The sequence below is a fragment of the Salvelinus alpinus genome, chromosome 9, assembly GCF_045679555.1.
Source record: "Salvelinus alpinus chromosome 9, SLU_Salpinus.1, whole genome shotgun sequence".
NCBI classification, from domain to species: domain Eukaryota; kingdom Metazoa; phylum Chordata; class Actinopteri; order Salmoniformes; family Salmonidae; genus Salvelinus; species Salvelinus alpinus.
In genome coordinates, this window is record NC_092094.1 from 28,316,728 (window position 1) to 28,334,270 (window position 17,543).

Genomic DNA, 17,543 nt, shown 5'->3' on the forward strand with positions numbered 1-17,543 from the left:
CACATTTCCACAAACTTCGAACTGTTTCCTTTCAAATGGTATCAAGAATATGCATATCCTTGCTTCAGGTCCTGAGCTATATGCAGTTAGATTTGGGTATGTAATTTTAGGCAAAAGGTGAAAAAAAGGGTTGGATCCTTAAGAGGTTTTAAAGTAGTTGTACACTAGAGGGCGTTCATATGACCGCAGCACAGCCGTGCTAAACAACTGTTGTTTAGCACGCCCTCTCGTGAACAATTGCTTTATTAACAATGGCAAAAATGCGACCGAGTGACAGAGGTGAATACAACAGGTGATTTGGAATTCCCATTGTTAGATCCTCCTGCCCATGATATGGTAAACAACATACACGTTCATAAAAAGTGCTATAATTTACATCGTTACCTAGCGACATACTACTACTACCACAGATAGAACAATGAGACAGATATTTGACTGGATGTTTAAATGTGAAACTATTTATAAAAAATGGAGATGGCCTAGAAGGCGCTGCCAATGCTGTTACAGATGCTATAATTAAGCAATAAGGCCCGGGGGGTGTGGTATATGGCCAATATACCACGGCTAAGGGCTGTTCTTAGGCACGACGCAACTAGAGCAGTAAAAAAATTATATTTTGCCTTACCCGTGCTATACCCGTCTGATATACCACGGCCATACAGGGCTCGAACCACCCAGTTTATAATGGCACAGATACAAAGATTGAGTCCTAACTATCTCTATGGCGTGTTGCTCACACACGTATCTGCCCTCTCGTTGGCTAGAATGGTCCCACCTGATCTCGCCTCCTACCGTCTGCCTTCCATCTGTGAGGACAACATGTATTTCCATTGTTAGAGCGGTCACATGTCTATCTTGTCAATATAATCAGAGGCAGAGGCGATGCGAGGGATAACTGGGCCCAAAATCTGTCTTCTCCAGCAGGTGGCGTTTTATTCGGTCACTAAGTGAGGAGTTTTTGTATGGAGGTCAATGAGTGTCGAATTTAGTAAACAAAAAATGTCATGGTTTATTTGTTTCGTGTGGCTTTTTTGAGCAAATAAAAGTTTCACAATACTTAGGTTGTTAAGAGTGTACGGATTTAAGTAGACATTTTGAGAGAAAACACTTTATGCCGAAGTTGTGCCTGTTATCACACTCGTATCTGCCCTCTCATTGGCTAGAAGGGTCCCACCTGATCTTGCCTCCCCGACTTCCTTCCATTTTTGAAGACATTTATTTTCAATGTTAGAGTGGCCAATGGAGGGTCTGGACAATATAATGGCTTATCTGTGATATAATAGACGATATTTAATTAAATTTATTGACTGAACTAAACAAAGTATGGACAGCGTTTGTGTACTTTACGGTTTCACATTTTTATTTTCCTTCAATCAGAGGGGTGTTTTGTATGATTGACAGACAATATTTCATCGTAGTGGTTTATAGGAGGGTCCAATTTATTTTCCACTAACTACTCCCGGAAGATAAACCTAAACATTAGAAAATGCGGTAGCCATGTCGTAACCAACTTCCAATGAAAACACAGTATTATTCATGATATGGATTTTACAGATACATTTTTTGGGTGACAAATCCTCTGATCCAGGTAAGGAGAATGGCTGCCTGTCTCAAATGTCAATTCGGCTAGATTAGATTTGGCTAAATTCGACTAGCTAGCTACCGGCAGTTGCTGAACTATAGCTAAATACGCTAACCAATATATTGTTGTCATTAATTGACTAAGTGGAAATTGTCATATCAATGGCAAACTAGATTGATCATGATGATGATCCACCATTGCCAGGAAGACAACATTGCTACTCCCTCCTACTACAACCAGTGTAATTCGGCATGTTTAGCAAATATTGTCTCTCATCCTAGTTGTGTGTGTGTGTGTCCCACCTTCAGGCTCATCTCACGCTTGACCAGAACCTGCCAGTGTCACAGTTAACGTTCCCCCTCCAGGCCACCCCTCACTTAAATGAGAATGTCTCTGGCCCAGAGAGTCCTCCTGTCATGGACCTTCACCATCATATTCCTCATCATGCTGGTCCTCAAACTGGACTCCAAGATCCACTGGAACTGGTTCCTCATCTTCCTCCCTGTATGGACATTTGACACCATTCTCATCCTTATGCTGGTGGTGAAGATGGCGGGTCGGTGCAAGCCCGGCTATGACCCACGGGACGACCAGCAGAACCTGCGGCAGAGGGTGTTGTACCTGGTGGCAATGCTGCTGAAACTGGGCTTCTGTCTGACGCTGTGCGCCCGGTTGGAGAGGCTGACGGACATCTGGCTCAGTGTGGTGTGTGTCCCCCTCTGGGCCATGCTGGTCGGGGCCATGGTGGAGCTTGGCTACAATGTCTTTCACTACCGGAGAGACTGAGAGGATGGAGAGGGAGAAAGATGGAGATGGATTTTATTTACTCAGTCTAAAGACTGCAAGTGAGTCTGTAAGGGAGGTGAATGGGAGATTATTGTAATCCACTGCAGGAGAAACTGAACTGAAAAGGACTGTGATGAAGATAACAAATGGATTGGTTTATTTTACTACAGCAGAGATGGAAAGAAGGGGGGGGAAGGGAGATTGCTCCCACTAGTACAGGATGTAAAGACTACTACAAGAGAGACCGAGTGGAAGGAGAGAGTAGTGAAATGGCACTAATGACAATGTATTTGAGTTTATAATGCTCCCAAATGTAATCTTTATTTCGCCATAGTGATGCATCAAGCAATGTTGCAGCCATGATGGTCTCTGCCAGGGGAACTGAAGTCAAGACTGGGACTATTCCACGGTAACCGAGTGATGCTGAGACTCAGATCTTCGACTTTAAAATGTATGTGAAACAGAAAACAATGATTGCAAACTCCATGCACAAGGACTACTTTTAATATTTTGCACAGAAAATGTTACTGTAGATAATAGGCAGAATCTACCGCAAACCCACAGCTGATTTGTTATTGCTCAGCTATAATTAAGAACATTTGCATCTGACTGGAAGTGTGCAGAAACTTTTTCCTGTTTCTTCAGAAAATGTTACGAAAATACATTTACTTGAAGAAATGCAAAGTTTGGTAACTGAATTACATTTTGTGCTGTTTACTGTCATTTTGTTAACTAACTTTTCATTGTTTTTCAAATATATGTGTGAAACTCAGTGGTAATTGACTCATTTGATGCTCCAGTGGATAATTATTCTGCCGTGTGATATTCGAGACGTGTTGGTTGAGAATTCAGAGTATTCGTAAGCAGACTCGAACCCTTGCTTTCCAGACAAACTGACTGGTCTGTGCATGTGCCTGTGTTATTCTCTGATAACTGGGACAGTTAGTTCCAATGGGTTTATATGTGAACATTGGTATTGATTATGTTTCTTTGAAGTGTGATAGGGATATGTTTTCCCCTGGAGACCATGAAGAAACACACATCATAAAATGTCTTCACTTTGCTGAAGTTTTCTAATATCTGCCTGGGTTGGATTGATGAAAGCAGAATGACTGATTATACAACAGGATGTCCCTGCTTTCATTTATCCAATCACATGCAGATCAGTGACTACCTCAAAGAAGGGAGAAGGTGTACATTTTCTATGGTTTGGAACATGGCTCAGAGTCTGATATGAAGTGAATTACATAACTGGTAACCTGACCCAATCCAGAGAGTATGGAGGGAGGAATTGCCTGGCCTCCGTTGTGTTGTGTAAGAGGTCACTGGTGACTCAGGGACAGGACTTGTACTGTTACTGGGTGTACTGTTACTGGATCGTTCCACAAAATGAGTGCCTTTGATATTTTAAGTAGACATTTTAAAAGCATGAAAATTTAAAAGCCTGTTATATTCAATGAAGTTCCCTTTAATATAGACCACATGGAGAATTCAATAAATCAGATTTTTTATTTGAATAAAGAGTTGCTAAAGTGTAAAAATTCAGCATTTTTACATGTGACTTCCAGGAAGATTTTAACCCACTTATCCCCAAAATCTCAACGTTTTTACCATTGTTGTAAAGCCCTAGTTAGGGAGTGAACATTATTTAAAATAAGGGTTACATGGAGAAAAGCAGACCTCACTGCAGCAAAATATATTTTACATAAACCCTCCCTGAACGCTGAAGAACTACAAAAAAATGACCCTATACCAAAAATAATAATTAAAACAAAGTGGATAGCAGAGAACATGTCTACCGTTTACCCTCACTTATTGGACAGACCAGAGCCTTACAGTGCCTTCAAAGTATTCACACCCCTTGACCTTTTCCACATTTTGTTGTGTTACAGCCTGAATTTAAAATGGATTAAACAGAGATGTTTTGGTCACTGGCCTACACACAATACAACATTAATGTCAAAGTGGAATTATGTTTGTATTTTTTTTTTTTTTTTTTACAAATTAATAAAAAATTGAAAGCAGAAATGTCTTCAGTCAATAAGTATTCAACCCCTTTGTTATGCAAGCCTAAATCAATTCAGGAGTAAAAATGTGCTTAACAGGTCACATAATAAATTGCACAGACTCACTCTGTGTGCAGTAATAGTGTTTAACATGATTTTTGAATGAATACCTAATCTCTGTACCCCACACATAGAATTATCTGTAAGGTCCCTCAGTCGAGCAGTGAATTCCAAAGACAAATTCAAGCACAACGACCAGGGAGGTTTCCCAATGCCTCGCAAAGAATGGCACCTATTGGTAGATGGGTAAAACAACAAAAAATCTGACATTGTATATACCTTTGAGAATGAAGTTATTAATTACACTTTGGGTGGTGTATCAATACACCCAGTCACTACAAAGATACAGGCCTCCTTCCTAACTCAGTTGCCAGAGAGGAAGGAAACTGCTCAGGGATTTTACCATGAGGCCAATGGTGACTGTAAAACAGTTAAAGAGTTTAATGTATTTGACAGGAGAAAACTGAGGATGGCTCAACAACATTTTATTTACTCCACAATACTAACCTAATTGACAGTGGGAAAAGGAAGCCTGTGCAGAATAAAAATATTCCAAAATTTGCATCCTGTTTGCAACAAGGCACTAAAGTAATACTGCAGAAAATGTGGCAAAGCAATTCACTATTCGTCCTGAATACAAAGTGTTATGTTTGGAGCAAACCCAATATAACACATTACTGAGTCCTACTCTCCATATTTTCAAGCATAGTGGTGGCAGCATCATGTATGCTTGTAATCATTAAGGACTGGGGAGTTTTTCAGGATAAAAAATAAATGGAATGGAGCAAAGAACAGGCAAAATCCTAGAGGTAAACCTGGTTCAGTCTGCTTTCCACCAGACACTGGGAGAGGAATTCACCTTTCAGCAGGACAATAAGTTAAAACACACGGCCAAATCTACGCTGGAGTTGCTTACCAAGAAGACAGTGAATGTTTCTAGGCCGAGTTACAGTTTTGACTTAAATCTACTTGAAAATCTATGGCAAGACCTGAAGTCTAGCAATAATCAACAGCATATTTGACAGAGCTTGAAGAATCGCTGCCAATGGTGCTTCTACAAAGTATTGACTCAGTGATGTGAATACTTATGTAAATTAGATATTTTTCTATTTAATTTTCAATAAATTTGGAAAAATGTCTAAAAACATGTTTTGACTTTGTCATTATCGGGTATTGTGTGAAGATGGGTGAGAAAAAATACATATTTAATTAACTTTGAATTCAGGCTGTAACACAACAAAATGTGGAATAAGTCAAGGGGTATGAATACTTTCTGAAGGCACTGTAGATATGGAGTTTTACAAACTGTTCTTTGTCCTGTAAGCATTACATGGCAACGCCAGAATTTTGATATCAGAAGGTTGTGGGTTCACAGACCACTGTGGACAAGAGTAGTGTTGGGAAAATCTTTTTTTATAGTAAAAGCATTGCATGAATATATAATCGTTTTTGCAGGTCAGAGAAAAAAATTGCAGTTTATAAACATTTAATGCAATTTAACATAATTTTACATATTAGCAGAATCTTTTAATACCACACAAATTACCAAAATCACAGGCTAAGAACGGACATAGTTCTATGTGTACATCTTTTCATATTTCTCCAAAGCCAAATCAGTATGTCTTGTTTGCAACAAAACTGTCCCTGTTTGCAAATAATTTAATCGGAGACGTCGTTAAGAATCTGAGCATGGTACTTTCAAAAAAAGTTAGGCTTACCTTTCCACCCCAGACAAAGTAGACCTACCGATGTAGAAAAATCTAAGCTTTGGCTTCTGGCTACTCTTCTTCCGTGGCTTAACACAACGAGAGACGGTCACAAGTGTTTCCATAAAAGCTGGCTGGGTTTAAACATATTCTATTGTACAGAAAGTGAATAGCCTAATCAATTGATAGTAACAGAATTAGATTACTTCCCAAGCAAAGTTATTTTTGGTCTCTGCTATAGAAGGTTGTATCTCAGCGTCTGAATGTCAAAGAAGCTAAACAATGATATCTCCATATGCATTGGCGTCACATCTTTCCCAGGAATGTTACAGCTTGTTTCTAGCATAAAGCATCACGGACCAAAGCGCTGTTATAAATCACTTTATATAGTCGGATCCGTTTTATTTTCTTCAAAATCTTAAGCTAATAATGGTAAAAAGGGGAACGTATTCCTAATGTCTGTGCTTTTTGCCATTTTCTTTAATAAAAGGTAGACCTATACCCTCTCATAACAGCCCTTCACTGAGACGGAGGTAGGCTATTTAAAGGAGGTAGACTATTTATAGTGCATGGTTGGTGGCGGAATTGATTGGCAAATGTATGGATATAGCAGCCTACAGCCTAATTTAGTCTGTCAAACAGGTAGGCCTACCAATTATTTCTTAAAAAGGAAGAAAGAGCTCCAACACAAAGCCCACTTGTTGTTAGTGAAGTCTAATTAAAATAAAGAAGTTGATATGCTTTATGTCTACTCGAATTTGCCTACTTTCAGCACTATGAGCAGTCCATTTCTGATTGATAGTGCTGCGGCTGCTGCTTCAAATTTCAGCACCAAATCAAATCAAATTTATTTATATAGCCCTTTGTACATCAACTGATATCTCAAACTGCTGTACAGAAACCCAGCCTAAAACCCCAAACAGCAAGCAATGCAGGTGTAGAAGCACGGTGGCTAGGAAAAACTCCCTAGAAAGGCCAAAACCTAGGAAGAAACCTAGAGAGGAACCAGGCTATGAGGGGTGGCCAGTCCTCTTCTGGCTGTGCCGGGTGGAGATTATAACAGAACATGGCCAAGATATTCAAATGTTCATAAATGACCAGCATGGTCAAATAATAATAATCACAGTAATTGTTGAGGGTGCAGCACCTCAGGAGTAAATGTCAGTTGGCTTTTCATAGCCGATCATTAAGAGTATCTCTACCGCTCCTGCGGTCTCTAGAGAGTTGAAAACAGCAGGTCTGGGACAGGTAGCACGTCCGGTGAACAGGTCAGGGTTCCATAGCCGCAGGCAGAACAGTTGAAACTGGAGCAGCAGCACGGCCAGGTGGACTGGGGACAGCAAGGAGTCATCATGTCAGGTCGTCCTGAGGCATGGTCCTAGGGCTCAGGTCCTCCGAGAGAGAGAGAGAAAGAGAGAATTAGAGAGAGCATACTTAAATTCACACAGGACACCGGATAAGACAGAAGTACTCCAGATATAACAAACTGACCCTAGCCCCCCGACACATAAACTAATGCAGCATAAATACTGGAGGCTGAGACAGGAGGGGTCAGGAGACACTGGCCCCATCCGATGATACCCCTGGACAAAGCCAAACAGGAAGGATATAACCCCACCCACTTTGCCAAGGCACAGCCCCCACACCACTAGAGGGATACCTTCAACCACCAACTTACCATCCTGAGGCAAGGCCGAGTATAGCCCACAAAGATCTCCGCCACGGCACAACCCAAGGGGGGGGGGGGCAACCCAGACAGGAAGATCACGTCAGTGACTCAACCCACTCAAGTGACGCACCCCTCCTAGGGACGGCATGAAAGAGCACCAGTAAGCCAGTGACTCAGCCCCTGTAATAGGGTTAGAGGCAGAGAATCCCAGTGGAGAGAGGGGAACCGGCCAGGCAGAGACAGCAAGGGCGGTTCGTTGCTCCAGAGCCTTTCCGTTCACCTTCACACTCCTGGGCCAGACTACACTCAATCATAGGACCTACTGAAGAGATGAGTCTTCAATAAAGATTTAAAGGTTGAGACCGAGTCTGCGTCTCTCACATGGGTAGGCAGACCATTCCATAAAAATTGAGATCTATAGGAGAAAGCCCTGCCTCCAGCTGTTTGCTTAGAAATTCAAGGGACAATTAGGAGGCACACACCACAATGTAAGTTACTTGAATCTGGCTTATTGTGAATTCAATAACTCTGATAATACATCATGGGCAAGAAACATATTGTTTTTAATAAAATACATTTTAGTAGTAGCAAGCTATCAAAGCAGTCCTCCTCAAACTGAACAGAACATAGGCTATAGGCTAATCCATGCGCAAAATGTCAGTGCCTTTGAACAGAGTCCATGCCCCGACGAATTGAGGCTGTTCTGAGGGAAAAAGGGGGAAGGTGTTCCTAATGTTTTATATACTCAGTGTATAGCCTAATAAGCAACTAATTCTAAAACATTGAGAAATATTGACATGTTATCAATTACAAATGACATGACCTTCCCCTAAACTATATTTTAAAAATACTTAACCCTCCCCTTGACTGAAATTGAAAAAAGCGTAACCCTCCCCCATTTTCCTCCGGGTAACCGTTCTGTAAATTCCGATCCATCCCTTACTTTGTTGCTTTGACAAAGACATATCTGAAGATTATTTATTTCATATGATTAGTGATTCATTCAAAAATAGGAACATTGAACATCTAATAGTCAAATCATAATGTAAAAGCAGGTGAGCTGGTTCTACCCTTTCTGGACATTTTCTGGTGTTTAGTGGTGTAAAACTGAGCTGGTCAAGCATAACACTTCAACCCTGTTAACCATAGACAGGCTAGAAATGTTTTAACATTTTCTTGCATTCAATTGCCACTACCTGTTGCACACAACATGCTTCCATTCCCCATTCCCTGTTGCAATGGGATTTATGGCTGATTTAAGATGAAATTGTCAACCCTGTTACTTTATTTGAGACTTAATATAGTATTGAGATGGTAAAACGTGTTATTCATTAAGTTGAACATTTCCTCTTTATGACAGAATGTTACAATTTGATGAAATCTATGTTTTTTTTCCACAAATTACACATCTCAAAAGGCACCAAATTGGTGGAATGATTCCTACTGTTACTGGCAACCAGGGAATCAGGGTTAGAAAGGGATCTATAACCATATTAACGCCATGTTGTCTTCTGTGATATTTTGTTGTGTTTGTTATAGCAGAGTTTCTCAATATATTCCTGTGGCACACCCAGGAGGGTGCATGTTATTTTGCTTTAGTCCAGCACTAACACACCTGATTCGACTAAGCAAGGAATCATCAAGCCATATTAGCTGAATAAGGCTAATGCTGGGTTCGAACCAAACTGTGCATCCCTTTAGAGTCCCACAGGAATGGATTGAGAAACACCGGCTGGGGTGTGCCTGGTTTGACAACACTTCTTAGAACATTCCTTTATATTCTATCTGTAACGGGCTACGGCCAAACTCATACTCCTGAACATAGATGAAATCGTATGATTTAGATCATTTAGTATGATTTAGTATGATGTAGATCAACTCAAGTCAACTATTTTCGCACAAGTTTGTCTGCCAAAAGACGGACCATTTGTGCCTTTTTTGTCAGAGAATCACCGTCTTTTGTCATTCATCGGGGAACAGATGACTCCCATTGAAAAAGCATCCGAAATTCTCAGACACAAAATCCCATTGTCGGCAGCCTTACACCTATCAGGTTCCATCAGATCTGCAGACACTGAAGGGGATCTTGGATGTTCCCGGCCATGGCTTTGTCTGTTGGGCCCATGGTATGTGTTGGGAGTTTCACTTTAAATGTACAGTGAGCTCCAAAAGTTTTGGGACAGTGACACAATTTTTGTTGTTTTGGCTCTGTACTCCAGCACTTTGGATTTTAAATGATACAATGACTACGAGATTAAAGTGCAGACTGTCCACTTTAACTAGAGAGAATTTTCATATTGGGTGAACCGTTTAGAAATTACAGCACTTTTTGAACATAGTCCCCCCATTTTAGGGGACCAAAAGTATTGGGACAAATTCAGTTATATGTAGTCAAAGTATAGTATTTGGTCCCATATTCCTAGCACGCAATGATTACATCAAGCTTGTGACTCTAGAAACTTGTTGGATGCATTTGCTGTTTGTTTTGGTTGTTTGGTTGTTACAGACAGTCCTGAATCAATCGTGAATAATGATGAAAGTTAGACGCACAAATATTATACCTTCAAGGCATGCTAACCTCTCACCATTACAATAAGGTTAGCATTTTGCAGGGGTATGATATTTGTGCGTCTAACTTTCTTTTTACTAGACTTTTTACTGCGGAGCCATCCGCATTGCGAAACAGAATGTAAGCTCGCAAGATTTCCGGTTGGTTGTACAAGGTTAAAGGGCAATTCTGCCACTTTTCAACCGCATATTCATAATCTCCAGCACCAAACCAGTGTCTACATATGTGAAAACAGCACGTTTCTATGATATGTGGTTAAAAAGATAAGGGGGGAAATTATTCTCTGTGACAACACAGGGTAGGATCGAGTTTCTAGCCCAAGCGAGTGTATGTTCTTGCTACCCAAGTCACCAAAAAACTCATTACTTTTTTTTTTTTTCAACAAAACATAGAAATGCACCGTTTTTGCATATGTTGACGCTGGATATAATGAAAATGAGGTTGAAAAGTGGTGGAATTGCCCTTTAACAGACATGTGCATTAAAAACTACACTATTTTGATGATGGATTCAGTGAGTGTGTGTGATCAGAGCTGGGGTCAATTCAGTTTTCAACTTAGTCAGATGAGAATGCGCACAATGAATAAGAGGCCATTGTAATATTAGGAACCTTTTATTGAGAGGTTCTGGTCAAAGTATAAATCACACTACCAAGTCTTAATTTTAGGAAATAAAAGGTATTTACAAGAGTTTCTCACATACATCTGAACAAAAAAATACATAAAATGATAAATAAGTTCTATGGAAAATAAAACTTGTCTTACAAAAAATATATGCATTTCTGTATACATTTTCTCACATCAGTACTAGTACATCCATACTGTACAGATTCGGTACATATCATTTACAGCCCTGTATTGAATCATACATGTAAGCCTGGTCCAAAAACAACCCCTAGCTCTGAGCCCTTCGGTGTTGGCAGAACTGAAGTGCCTGGATAGGTATAAGGAACGTGGTAGAAGCTCCCCATAGCATACAGGCAGGCTAGTTCTCTATTTAAAATACACGCCTATCCCCTACTACCCACTTCTGTATAGTCTAGTGTAGACTAAGGGATTGGGGATTTGAATCCTGTCTAGATGGGGAACCATACTGCCAAAGTACAACAATCTGGTCCTGTCAGATCTGCAAACTTCAAAGTAGGAAAGGCTAGGAGAAGACAAAGGAACCAAGGGGCTGTTTTGGGACTGAGTCGTATAGTACCTAGAGTAGGTGCTTTAAGAGAATAGTGTAGCTAAGTAGTGCACAGATCACAACGGTTTTCATATAAAGAACCTACTACGTACATTCACTAACAAACGTAAAGTGAGCTACTTAGCGTAAATTCTTACTTTAGCCCTCTTCGGATGCTATGAAATGCATCCTTCCTCAGATCTGATGCTGACATGACTATTGGTATGAGCTACGTGGTGGAACATTTGCGTTTACTTACCCAACTGTGTTAGATCAGTGATTACTTCAAGGAATGGAGGAAAGGAAAGGATTTTCAAAGTTTTCAAACAGGGTTAGGTCCCAGATCTGTATGTGCTTTAGCCAATTCAACTCCTCTGTATATGTACTATGGCATGACAATGATAGTATGGCTGAAGCAGCAACAGATCTGGGAGCAGACTAAGTAAGAGAGAAAACTACACATTCATAATAAAAAGGCTTTCTGCTGTGCGTGTGTGGTGTGTGGTTTCATGGGGTGTTTTAGGGAGTGCTGCGGCCGTGTGTCCTGGAAAGGAACTGCAGGTTTGGTCTGTGTTGTGTCCTTTACTTTTGGTCCTTTAGAGGGTGCTAGCGTCCGGCTCTCGGACTTGGAGAGAGCACCTCGACAGTCGCTGTGGTGGTGAGACTTGTCTGCCAGGGAGAGGGGCGGGGCTTGAAATGCCTCCATAGGCTTAAAGAGGTCAAAGGTTACAAGCGTCCGTGGGGGTTTGTGGTCCGAGGGGGGGCAGCTAGGGGCAGGGGGCGGTTTCTTCCTTTCCTCCTTATGGTTGACCCCTCTATCCCTCTTCCCCTCCTTCTTCACATGAGACGGTGTGTTTCTAGAAATGACAGCCTTTCCTTCCTCCTCTCTCCCTGGCTTGGTGTGTGAAGTGTGTATGGATGGGTTACCCTCTTTCCCCTCCCTGTACCCATTTCTCTCCTTCTTTCCATGTGAGGGTTTCTGTCCATGTGTGCTGCTCTCTCTGCCCTCCTCTCTCTCTAGCCGTGTGTGAGACTGTGTCTGTGTACTACTACCACCTCTGTCCCTGTCTCGTTCCTTTTTGATTTGAGGTTGTGTCTTTGAGGCTGTGTCTGCCTCCCTCATTCCCTTCTCCTCCCTCTGGGCGTGTTGGGATGGATGTGTGTGTTTCCTCTCCTCATCCTCCTTTTTCCTAATGGGTGGAGACGTCTGTGTTTGTGTGGTGCTTTCCATCACACTCTCATCTTTCCCCTTCACCTTCTCTCCATCTTTCCCTCTCTCCCTTTCTCTGTCCTTATCTTTAACCCTCTCTTTCTTATCTTTCTCCCGCTCCTTCTCTTTATCTTTCACCCTCTCTACTTTCTCCTTCTCTTTCATCCTCTCCACTTTCTCCTTATCTTTCACCCTCTCCTCTTTCTCCCTCTCTTTTCCATCTTTCTCCAAATCTTTCCCCTTCCCTTTCTTGACTGGTGGTGTTTGTGTGGCTGTGCTACCATCCTTTCCCCTCTCTCTTTCTTTCTGGACTTGTGGAGGTGTCCTGTGGTGTCTTTCTTCCTCCTCTCTCTTTATCCCAGCCTGCTGTGATGCATTTGAGAGTTCCATATCTTCTCCATCTCTCTCTCCCTCCATCTGCACTTGTGGTGCCATCTGTGTGGATGTGCTGACATCTCTTGCTCCTTTTCTCTCCATCTCTTCTATCTTGTGATGCTCATCAACCTCCTTTCTCTCCTTGACTTCCAGTAGTGTCTCTGTGAGTGGGTTTCCTTCCACTCTCTCCTCCTTGACCAAAGGTGATGTCAGTGTAGGTGTACAGCCTCCTCTCTCCCCTCCCTTCTCTTCCTCTGTGTCGTCTTCCTCCTTGCAAACTAGTGGCGGCTCCTGTACGGGTGTCCGTTCCCCTCCCTCTTCCTTTTCCTCAGTCTTCACCTGCGTCCGTGGCTGTGTAGGAGTGTCCTCCTCTTTCCCCCACTCCTCCTCACTCTCCTCTGTTTCTTCCTCCTCTTCTATGACTTGACTTTTTGCCCTTGTAGAAGTACAGCTCTCCTCCTCCCTCTCTTGGTCCAGGTGGTATTGTCTGAGGCGGATGTGCCAGGCCAGGCTGCAGACAGCAGACACAGTCTTGAACTGGTGCACCACTCCCCTGGGGATGAAGTAGATGTCATCGTGGTAGAGCTGGATACGGGCGTAGCGGATGCCCTCTCTTCTCAGCTGGTTCAGCTTGGCATCATCTATCCACTGCACACACTACGGAGGGGGAGAGTGGGAGGAGAGGAGAATGGGAGGGAGAGGAGAATAGGAGGGAGGAGAGTAGAATGGGAGGAGGGAGAGGAAAGGGCAGTAGAGGAGATTATTTTGTTAGTTAAAGCCACCATTCACACACAATCATTGGTTAATAATCTGTTCTAAGGATCCATGTAGAATCCATTGATCTCAGACGTACCTGTGAGAGGGGTGGTTCGTACAGGTCTAGCTGGAGCCTCTGGACCACCTCTGGGAAGTCTCCAGCGTGGAAACACACCACGTCTTTGGTTACCCTGGCAGGAGCATCACTACAGAGAGAGACAATGGAGAGGGAGAGACTGTCATAAAGAGGAACTCCGGTGTGTACAGGTACGGAAGGGGGTTGTGTGTGTGTGTATACACACACTAGGTCAGGGCTAGAGACTAGATGTCTACCCACCCCTCTCCGCAGCGCACGGCCTTGAGCACCCCCACGGCGGCGGTGGTCTGTCTCTCGAAGCCCTGTCCGATGTGGTCGGCGTGGGCTCTGGTCCGGTCCTCAAATAGCATCTCCCTGGGCTCGCTGGCCCGCGGCAGGTACTGCAGGTTCTTGATCTCATTGGTCGACCTGGAACAGAGGGAAATGTAAATGCATTTTTAAAGTGAAAACTAAATGCCATAGGATGTGGCATGAGGATACCACAGACTGCTTCATTAAATTGAATGTCTTATGTCATGTTGGTGGCTTGCTGCAATGACTTGGTTCTTGTCCCTAGCAAACTTAGACCTACAGCAATCTTTTCACAATGGTGGACAAACAACCATGCCAAACAAAACCAAGCAATGTACCTCTTTCTCTTGAAGGGGGACTTTGGAATGTCAGCCACAGGGATCATCTGTTCCCCTGGTCTGACCCACATGATGGGTCCGTCGTCACTCTCTGTGGGGCTCCGCAGGCGCAGGCTGGAGAACGTGCCCCAGGGCAGGGTACGCTGGGACCACACACACACACACACATACATAGGCTCATTTACTGGTATATATTTATTTATGTTATTTCAGTTTATTTTATGTGCAAATAAACAAAAGTAGAATAGCACAGTGCTGATGAAATTACAAACACTCTCTCAGACATACACTCTAAACCAACCTCTAGGAAGGGAGATTCCTCCAGCATGTTGATGAACTCGGGGAAGTAGTCTCCCACCTCCTCGTCCACGGCCCCCACCAGGCTGACCTGCCGCATGGCCCCCGCACGGTACGTCCCCTGGGAGTAGGTACGCTTCACCTGGGGGCAGGCACAGGGGACAAACAGGTTAGAATATTTTTGCATTACCATGATTATGTAGCTGGTGACATTCTGCTTCATAAAAGTCCAATATCTTTAATAAACTTAACTGCTGACATGCAAAATATCTTGGGATTGTATCAACAGTGGCCTAATAAAAAAGTACCAAAAGATAGTTTGAGTGGATTTTCCCTTTAAGACAGAGGCTATAAATTAGAAGCATATTAACCCATCATTCATTAGCTAAATATAAGGCTAACACTGCATTGAATGTATTACCTGAAAGAGGTACTAGGACATCTTGAACAGGATTATCTATTTTGGATGCAATTTTAATGGAATTTATAGAGAAACACATTGTGCTCGCGTGAGCAGTGATTTAAAGCAGCGATATTCGACTGATAGGCTGCAAAAAAACAAGGTGACTGCAGAAACACAAATGAAGATGTGTAAATTAGATGTGAATTCAGATATATTAGTCCTAACAGTAATGTAGCATAGGCTATGCTGCAGCAAATGTACCGGTCACAAGACAAAAAGTTACCAGCTGATGAGATACTAGCATTGTGAACTGCGCTCCATACTGAGATGCGCCGTCTGTACCCACCCTAAACGTTGATGATTGATCATGAAGATACCAGAGCAGAGAAGACAATAGAGAATCCAGATGTATCATTTAATATAACAGTTCCATTTCACGTGGTGCTGTTCATTCCTAGAAATAATGTTTTATAATTTACTGGTTTCTCTAAGTTATTTATCCTAGGGAGTGGGTTTTGGCTGTAAATCTTAGTAAATCTCAGTAACCCGGTTCCCGCTATTCTGTATGTCTATCAAAAATCCATATGTAAAAAAAATGAATAAAATGCAGGTTAGGTGGGTTTCCATCGCATTTTCGGCTCTGCTGATGGTTTTGTCAGGGAAAATGTTGCGCTGTGTGGCAGTGCGCCCACCCTGGTCTCGGCAGCGTGTCGCGGACGCATTGCGGGCTAGCTACCTACATGAGATTATTATGGACAAAAAAGCGAGATTGTTTTTGTTTGTCGGCGGTCAGGCGTCAATCATAACGTCACCAAAATAAGACCCTCAATATGTTGTAGAGGAGCATCGAGCTCATCACTGTGCACTTTCACCACCCTGTGGGGTTTCATTAGGACTTATTTCAGCTGTGGCCTGGTGCGCTGCATGTTTTCCCATGTTGTGGTGGGAGGACCACAGAACATGTCATCACATGACTCAGAGTTTACTTTGATATGATGGTTATTCTAATCAGTGTTTGCGCATGGAGGCATTTCCACCACCATTTCACGCATAATTAATTGAGCAGACACAGGAAGATCCTCCTTGTCTAGTGTATTTTGTTTTGTCGACATTTGGAGGGGTTGCCAAAAAAAGTGCTGTTTCCATCAGGCCTGTGATTTATTTTTGTCCAAGTACTTTGCTCACATGGAGACCTGGTTAGTGATCCATTTTTTCCTGAATTCAATCTTAACAGCAGATGATCACAACAGTGAAACCCTTTAGAAAGTGCCAGTGATGTCATCCATGCCATCTCTTGCACAGTTAAGGATGTGATGGTTTTACCTTTATATCATTACAGTAAGGATAGAAATACACGTTAGTGCAAATCACTTACCCATGATGTTGCACAATGATTTAAGTCATCGTTTTAGTCAAAGTATGATGTATTTGGGCTTGAAGTGACAAATCAGAACTGCCTACTTTGTGCAAATCAGTGTGAATGAGGTGTCTTTTCCTATTAGGCTTGGGCGGTATACTGTATACCGGGGTATTTGGAAATAGCCAGGGGAGGGTTTTACCAATGCCATTGAAACAATTGTTAGAATTTGTTTTAATACATGTTTATATTTGTAGCTACTTTTAAAGTACAGTGAGGGAAAAAAGTATTTGATCCCCTGCTGATTTTGTACGTTTGCCCACTGACAAAGAAATGATCAGTCTGTAATTTTAATGGTAGGGTTATTTGAACAGTGAGAGACAGAATATCAACAAAAATATCCAGAAAAACGCATGTCAAAAATGTTATAAATTGATTTGCATTTTAATGAGGGAAATAAGTATTTGACCCCCTCTGCAAAACATTACTTAGTACGTGGTGGCAAAACCCTTGTTGGCAATCACAGAGGTCAGATGTTTCTTGTAGTTGGCCACCAGGTTTGCACACATCTCAGGAGGGATTTTGTCCCACTCCTCTTTGCAGATCTTCTTCAAGTCATTAAGGTTTCGAGGCTGACATTTGGCAACTCGAACCTTCAGCTCCCTCCACAGATTTTCTATGGGATTAAGGTCTGGAGACTGGCTAGGCCACTCCAGGACCTTAATGTGCTTTTTCTTGAACCACTCCTTTGTTGCCTTGGCCGTGTGTTTTGGGTCATTGTCGTGCTGGAATACCCATCCACGACACATTTTCAATACCCTGGCTGAGGGAAGGAGGTTTTCACCCAAGATTTGACGGTACATGGCCCT

At 42.3% G+C, this 17,543-nt stretch overlaps 2 protein-coding genes across 4 annotated transcripts in view; one reads left to right on the forward strand and one right to left on the reverse strand.

Annotated features, from left to right (window-relative positions):
• The first annotated feature begins 1,223 nt into the window (after positions 1-1,223).
• On the forward strand, positions 1,224-3,894 carry LOC139584582 (transmembrane protein 60-like). Its single transcript, XM_071416605.1, has 2 exons — positions 1,224-1,588; positions 1,891-3,894. The coding sequence occupies exon 2, from the start codon at positions 1,964-1,966 to the stop codon at positions 2,366-2,368; it is 405 nt and encodes a 134-aa protein (XP_071272706.1). The 5' UTR covers positions 1,224-1,588; positions 1,891-1,963; the 3' UTR covers positions 2,369-3,894.
• A 7,077-nt stretch (positions 3,895-10,971) lies between these two features.
• LOC139584584 (lysine-specific demethylase RSBN1L-like) overlaps positions 10,972-17,543 on the reverse strand; it is a 34,895-nt gene continuing 28,323 nt past the window's right edge. For all 3 annotated transcript variants that reach the window (XM_071416606.1, XM_071416608.1, XM_071416607.1), the window contains 5 exons: positions 14,919-15,056; positions 14,618-14,760; positions 14,229-14,396; positions 13,989-14,097; positions 10,972-13,792 (listed from right to left, as the gene is read on the reverse strand). In XM_071416606.1, coding sequence (XP_071272707.1) covers positions 12,014-13,792; positions 13,989-14,097; positions 14,229-14,396; positions 14,618-14,760; positions 14,919-15,056 — 2,337 coding nt within the window. In that variant the 3' untranslated portion in view covers positions 10,972-12,013. The remainder of the gene's footprint in view (positions 13,793-13,988; positions 14,098-14,228; positions 14,397-14,617; positions 14,761-14,918; positions 15,057-17,543) is intronic.